This window comes from Vigna umbellata, chromosome 10, assembly GCF_029865625.1.
Source record: "Vigna umbellata cultivar VRB3 chromosome 10, Vumbellata_1.0, whole genome shotgun sequence".
In the NCBI taxonomy this organism is placed as follows: domain Eukaryota; kingdom Viridiplantae; phylum Streptophyta; class Magnoliopsida; order Fabales; family Fabaceae; genus Vigna; species Vigna umbellata.
In genome coordinates, this window is record NC_142174.1 from 16,892,701 (window position 1) to 16,900,160 (window position 7,460).

Here is a 7,460-nt window from a genome sequence, read left to right on the forward strand (position 1 = left end):
TTAATGGCAACATGAAACAAGTCATGTGCAAGAAGACATTAACGAAGAAGGAAATAAAAACAATAAACACGTGATTGTTTCAAAGAACATCTTAGGAAGAAGGGAAAGAAAGCCTAAAATAATATGGAAAAGTAGTATCATTATTTTTCTTAACTAGACATGAATTAACTTGTTTAGAGAGAGAAGTCGGGAAGTGTTAGATACTTGACATTGATAATTATATATGTACATATTTTTTTTAGAAACTCAATATTAACAATCTTTTTTAATAATTTTTTGATAATGAATGATGTGTTACTATTTTATTGGTATGTATATTTAAAATAGATCAATCACAAGTTATTACATAGACTGTTATAAAAAATTATAAAAAAAATTGTTAAAAAAATATTTTTTTTAAGAAGATTAGATAACTCAATTGTACTATTTTATATATTTAATTTGCTGATAAAAAAATAATATTAATGAAAAATAAACAAAATGAAAAAACTGTAATAAACTAGCTTTGTACCCACGCCACTATTTAGTTTTAGTTTTCCTCAAAAATTCATTATCATTATCTGTTAATTGTTTTGCTATGTTATCTGTCGCACACATAATCAGAATTCTTTTGTTATATATCGTCACCACCACCCCAAAGTAACGTAAGTCACCGCTTGTGCTTTGTATTTATAGCTTCACTTTAATCTCTTCTTTCGTCACACTGTCATTGCTCATTCATTTCAATTTTCAAGCATCTCTTCCCTCAATTCCATTTTCTCTCCTTCACTTGATAGAAGAAAATCGGAGATTTAATATGCAGCAGGCAAGGAAATTAAAAACGGTTTCGTGGGCTCCTCAATCTCGTCTTTGTCAGGTATATAAACGTCGTCTTCTTTATGTTTTTCGTTTGCTCTATGCTGCTCTTGCTCCGATCTGGTTCAATTTCTGTCGAATTCTTCTGCTATCTGTCACTTAAGATAAACAAAATCCCCTCTTCACTTGAATATGCAATTCTAATCCCCTCGCAGTTTGGAAGAAACAGTGACATGGTACTAAGTTAAAGCTGGAAAAACAAAAAAGTGTAACGTCAAATAAGTTGACATTGTTAGCTTTCTTAATTACGAAATTTGTTTTTTCCTGGATTCATAAATTCACCACTAGTCTATGTTTGTATCCTCATTAATTCATGAAACTTAAACTTAAAAATTATATATCAGGATAACCATTCTTCTAAATCGGTGAGCAAATGAGTGCCGATCATTTGGATTCGGTGGACTGTTTCACTGCTACATAAACATCCAAACGTTGGTTATAGAAGATAACTACGTTATCACATCCTAGAAAGTGATGAATTCATGTTGATTCATGGTTTGAACCAACGTAAAAATATGGACGTATGTACTTCCATTTAGAACATAATCAACCTCGTTCTCATTTTGAGGGATCTCTAAAAGTGTGTAACAAGACACGGGCATTTAACATCGATCAAAGCATGATCTATCTAAACTCTCTTTGGTGAGAGACCTCTTCAGTGAGGAGTATGATGCACTTGTTGAGTACAATTAACTGGTTTATGTCATGTACAATTAACTTCACAATTGTCAGATTTAACTTTCTAAATATTACTGATAGTCTGAAACCTTCGAATATTTTCAAATAACCAATCTGTTTTCAGAAATAAAATTCACACATGTGTACCTTCTGTATATTGAAATCGATTTTCAAGTCAAGAACTATATCATATATGACATAATTCAAATTGCATCAAACGGAAGGTCATTGAGATATGTGGTCATAGCAGATAAGAAATAAAATCATGGATTTGAAATACTATATCTGCATGATGACCTGTACCATAATATATATATATATATATATATATATATATATATATATATATATATAGATTATGAATGTAAAAGTTAATACACATTTTTTCCTTTAACTATTAGTAAAATGCCAATTACATACTAACTCCTTTTACATAAACAATAATAATAAGTATATATATATTGTCAAAAGGTAGGACGGGTACGTAATCGAAATGAAAAATATAACTGTGCATTAATCTGCATTAGTATAAATACATATTTCAGTTGCAGGAAAAAAAATCACTAAAGTCAACTGTGGTAAGACTCTTCAATTTCTGTATTCTATAAATTTAAAGGACTATGCTTAAGCTCAGTGATTTATTTTGTTTATGTTTTTCTAGAATATAGTTGAATGCTTTTAGTTTTATCTTCTGTTCAATAACATTTCTTTTCAGACGTTTTGAGAGAAATGCAAGCTTAGATTCACATAGGTCATTAACATGTTGATAGTCATTTTGTCTTTATTTTTTTACCATGAAAATAGAACTTATCATTTTTTTTAATTACTAAATAATCTTACTTTTAAATGTTTAAAAAGTTATTTTCATATAACATTTTTAATCTCATGATTATAATTTAAATTCATTTTTCTATTTTTAGAAATTATTGTTTTCCTTTTAGTTATTTATATTGTTTGTTTAAATTAATTATTTTTGTACTTATGATAAATCTTTTTATTTATATTTCAAAATACGCTCCGTCGTGTTTTGCACATCCTTGTTTGAAATGAAACATTCTGCTGGAACAAGTTCAAGAAACTGTCTCAACTCCAAAGTTCATATGTATGTCATGATAGTGTTATGCTATTGAGAGTTTTCACGTAAACCTTTTCAGTCTTCTTTTGAAAGCTTATAGATTAGTGTGACCTTAATTAACAGGTAAAAATTTTCTCATCTGAGGAAAGTCCTTCAAAAATTGGAAACAAATCTGAAGATGATTTTCAAGCAAAGACATTGTCCACAAGGCCTTCAACCCTTGAACATGATGATTTCCCACCTGGATTTGAAGGCAATCATTTCCAGAATCAATCAAAGTCAGAATTTTCTTACATTAAATGGGAAAGCCCTCCTCCGGTAATGAGATCTTGGAAATTTCTTGAAAGATATAGAATCTTCATCAAATTTCCCTTTCATGAACGTTTCTTTAGTTTATATCAGATGGTTTAATATACTGTCAGGAAGAAATATCTCTTTTCAGTTTTTCCTCATACAAAATGTTATTCTATTTGGTCATGTTCATTAACTGATCTATTTCGGATATAGCTTGTTCTGAATCGTTGTTGGAGCGTGGCAGCTGGTGAAGAAAGTACGGAGAAATATGATGAGATGCTAAGAGAAAGGAGAGTGTCTGAAGCATATTATCCTTGTAGTTCTGCCATTCCTCCAAGGTAAAATGTCATGTTTATTTAGAAAGCCTTGTCTTATACTGAGAGAATTTCTGGCACTTCATATACATTTCTTACTAAATTTAGTTCATTTCTTTGAGTTCGTGCAGCCCTTTTGTTTCATTTAACGTGGAGAATGAAAGTTATGATGATAGTCTTACTCCTATCATCTCTCTCATTCCCATTGAGGAATATGAATCAGTAACAGGTATTAACCATGATGTTTCTGTCACAAAAAAACATGGAGACTCTCTCTCCAAACTGCAGACACAAACCACACAGCAATGCATTCAACCAGCAACATCTTCGGAGGCAAATTTCGTTGCAGCTTCTATAACTACTGTTTCATCTACCATCTTAAAAAGCATCGAAGAAGGAACCGTGATTGATGTTGATTTTCTCTTTAAAATAGCTAATGACCCAATAATGATTGAGAAAATAATAGAAGAATATTCAACTGTTACCACCACTGGGATGAATACAGCCTCAAGGACTGTGAGTGCAAGAAAATCATCAGCTCCATCAAATCCACTGATGATCGTCGCCCCTGAAATGTCTGAAATTCCATCTAGTTCATTGCTGGAACCTGCACATGATAATCATATAACTGCAACTCCACTTGTTCCTTTGTCTGGATCTGTATCTGCTCACACAGCTGCACCTCATGTGAAAGATGTCAATTACTATAAAAACCTTGTTAGAAAATATGATGGTATGAGTCAGCCAGACAAGCAGAATCATAATCATTTGCAAAATTATAAACGACCTCGTGTCCTTAATCCAAATGAAGTGAAAAGGAAAATTCAGAAATCGTGCAAATACTCTAAGACTTCAAGGGGTCGCCGTGGTTCCAAATGCCGTTATCTGCATGATAAGGTGTGGAGAATGTAATCTGAAGTTGCATATTCTGATGGTGAAGATTGTTTACATTGTACTCACGGAGGGGAAGTCATTCAGTGAGTTAGAAGTGGAAAACTTTTCTTACTCTAACAGTTTTATGAATATTTTGGTCAGGAGAATGTCAGCGCTTGACAATACTGAATTATCTGATATTTTCTACTAAGTTCGTAGCCACACCATGCATTTTGTTAGTATTTATTAGGTTTAATTGCTTCCTTTGTCCCCAGTTTGGTTGAATTGTGTCAAATTCATCCTCATTTTTTAAAAAGTTTCATTGTCGTCCTCACGTGGTATAAAAGTGTCAATTGAATCCAAACATAAAAAAAATTTGTGTCAAAGTAGTCATTTTTCCTATATATCTGTGTCTTCCTTTCATATGTCACTTCTCTGGAGCTATGAAAAGCCTTAAATTGGATAAGGTAAAATGAATATCTGTACTTGATTGTATGAAAGGAAGACACAGAGATATAGGAAAAATGACTACTTTGACACAAATTTTTTCTATGTTTGGATTCAATTGACACTTTTACACCACGTGAGGACGACAATGAAACTTTTACACCACGTGAGGACGACAATGAAACTTTTTTAAAAATGAGGATGAATTTGACACAATTCAACCAAACTGGGAACAAAGGAAGCAATTAAACCTATTTATTATAAAATGTTTTATAGAAACACCCATTAGTAAATATTTAATATATAAGTTTATTAAATTAAGCCAGTTTTGGTTATTGCTATCATATATATATATATATATCAAAGGTTTTTTATAAGGATAAAAATTGCACATTCACAAAATTATAAACACTAAAAAATATATTAAAAAATGAGAACAATAAATATTTATGATCTTTTAAATTTAAAATAAAAATTTACATTTTTTATAGTGTTGTAATATATTTATCATAATATATAATAAAAATATTTATTATGTTTAATATTATTACACATATATTAATAACTATAATAAACGCATTTAATGAATATAATAAATATATATTTAATAATAATACAATAAATATGCCCTATATTTAATATCTACATTAAAACTTATAATAAGTATAGATGAAAGTTAAAAGAAGTTAAACATTGAAAATTAAATTAAATGTTTTTAGGGAAATTAATTTATCAACTCAGTAAAAGTTAATGAAATTTAATATTGATTAATTAATTAATTTAAAAGTTACAAGTTTATATTTTTTTTTAAACTAAAACTTGGATAAATTAAATTTCAAGTAATATATTTGTGTAAAAATATATTTTCATCATAATTTAAAGTAGCTATAATTTATAAATAAAAAGCAAGTATTTTGATAAAACTAAACAAAGTAACAGTTCAATCAACTATAAACAAACAACATTAAATTAATAATTCAAAACAAGGTAACAAACATTAATATAAAGAACTATAAAATGATATTTTAAAACATTGAGACTGAATTATTTTAATATTAAAAGATTTTAGTATAAATAGTTTCGTTAGTAACAAATTTTATAATTTTTAAAACATATTATATTTTTATAAACTATTTTTTTAGAGTTCTCTGATATTTTTTAAGAATTTTTTGTCCTGTTGAAGAATTGAAACCGTAGAATTGATCTTTGTGAGCTCTTCAATTTGAACGGATTAGTTTCTCCTATAGAGTAAGTTCATTTTTTTCTCCTCTTTTTTGTCTGGTTTGTCTTCTTTCGCATGCGACTCTGTTATGGATGCATGTGGTATTTGAGTCTTCTATAAGAATTTCTACTAATTAATGGTTCTAATGAATATTCTGATTGTGTTTTTGTTGTTCATAGAGCATATAGAGCTTTTTTAGAGCGGTTTGGTCATCTATATAAGGTATTGGAAGCTATATACCTTGTTTCTAAATTTTAGTAGTTGAATAACCTGAATTTGTATGTGGTAATTGTATGGAATAATTTTCTAAAATCTGTTTTGAACTATATGATAATGAATTGTGTGATATATTGATATTGGTGATTTGGTATAATGAAATTCTTGTTGTAGACAACTTGTTAAATTGTATTGGTTTTTGATGAATTGTGAATGATAGAATTTCTTATTTGATTGGACTTTTGGTTTAATAATAGGTTGGATAGATGATTGGAAATTGGTCTATAATTAGTGGTTTGACATGATAAATTCTATGGGAATGGTTTATTCATTGAGTCTTAGGTTAGGGGTCTATGTTTGTGGTATTTAGGACTTGATTAGTCACTTATGTTGTTGAAATCTGAGCTATAAATATGTCATTTGAGTTAGTTGGTTTTGGTTGATCGATGAACTGAATTCTTGGCCAATTAGACAAATTGATGTTCAATATGAAGTATAAACATATTGTATAACTAATTATAGTGTCAAGAATATCACTTTGTGCCATTGGAGAGGTATTGAGTACATGTAAACCAAGAATTTTAAGGTTTTTTATTTTGGTATAACGTTGAGCGACCTTGGGTAACGTTGAGCGATAGTAAGACAATTAGTTTCTGTTTCTTGGAAGCTGAGGGATACCTCTGAATGTTGAGTGTTTCACAGGCAGAGAGCCCCTGAGCTCTATGTCCCTAAGCGTTAGTTTTGGCCATTGAAAGCCACTTATCCCCTTACAGGTTTGTACTCTTTTTCTCATTTATTTGTCGGGAGAGAGAGGTTAAGCTCACTGAGCAAGCTTGTTTGCATGTTCATTGGCATTGAGTGCCAAAAATGGACACTGAGCGTTCCCTACTTCAAATGATATATATTTCATGTTTTCTGTGTTATTATGATTTTAGATATGTTTTAATTGAGTCATTTTGAATTATATGTTTATGTTTAATGGATGTTAAATATGGATATGATTATAAGTGGTATGTGATAATATTTTGAGTGTGGATTGTATATGGTATATGCTATGAGAAGAATTTCAAGGAGAAGTTCTTAAGTTGGTTATGTATAGTGTACATATTGATATAGGAGCTATGTATCAGGGGTTATCTTGACGCTCTTAATAACTTTCAAATCTCAAGTAGAAAAGGATGATTATGTGTGAAAAGTAGCAAATGTCCTTAGTCTAATGGTTGTTTCTTAGACATAGATGTTTGACGGATTAATCTCGGTGTGTGATAGTATGTTTGGATGAGTTATTTCACCACCATCAGATGCATGACTCCTAGAGTTTGATATCAATACATGTATCCGAATAGTCAAATCTAGAGGGAAAGATTGTATGTCTTAGTATTGATTGATTTATTTGTGTTATATTCCTACTTCTATAAACATATATGATTGTTTTTGGTACATTAGTTTATCCTTTCTTTTTTATTTGTTTGTATGTGTGTTCTTT

General features: G+C 29.7%; 1 protein-coding gene across 1 annotated transcript; it reads left to right on the forward strand.

Moving 5' to 3' along the window:
• Positions 1–796: 796 nt before the first annotated feature.
• LOC148192063 (zinc finger CCCH domain-containing protein 6-like) lies at positions 797–4,128 on the forward strand. Its single transcript, XM_088100440.1, has 4 exons — positions 797–856; positions 2,732–2,926; positions 3,116–3,240; positions 3,348–4,128. The coding sequence occupies exons 1-4, from the start codon at positions 797–799 to the stop codon at positions 4,126–4,128; spliced, it is 1,161 nt and encodes a 386-aa protein (XP_087956566.1).
• Positions 4,129–7,460: the final 3,332 nt, after the last annotated feature.

What these genes read in the sequence shown, in the direction of transcription:
- LOC148192063 (XM_088100440.1), top strand. Translation starts at nt 797, where the DNA reads ATGCAGCAGGCAAGGAAATTAAAAACGGTTTCGTGGGCTCCTCAATCT. An exon ending in CTCAATCTCGTCTTTGTCAG is followed by an intron (nt 857 to 2,731) that starts GTATATAAACGT and finishes CTTAATTAACAG; the next exon opens with GTAAAAATTTTCTCATCTGA. An exon ending in AGTTCTGCCATTCCTCCAAG is followed by an intron (nt 3,241 to 3,347) that starts GTAAAATGTCAT and finishes GAGTTCGTGCAG; the next exon opens with CCCTTTTGTTTCATTTAACG.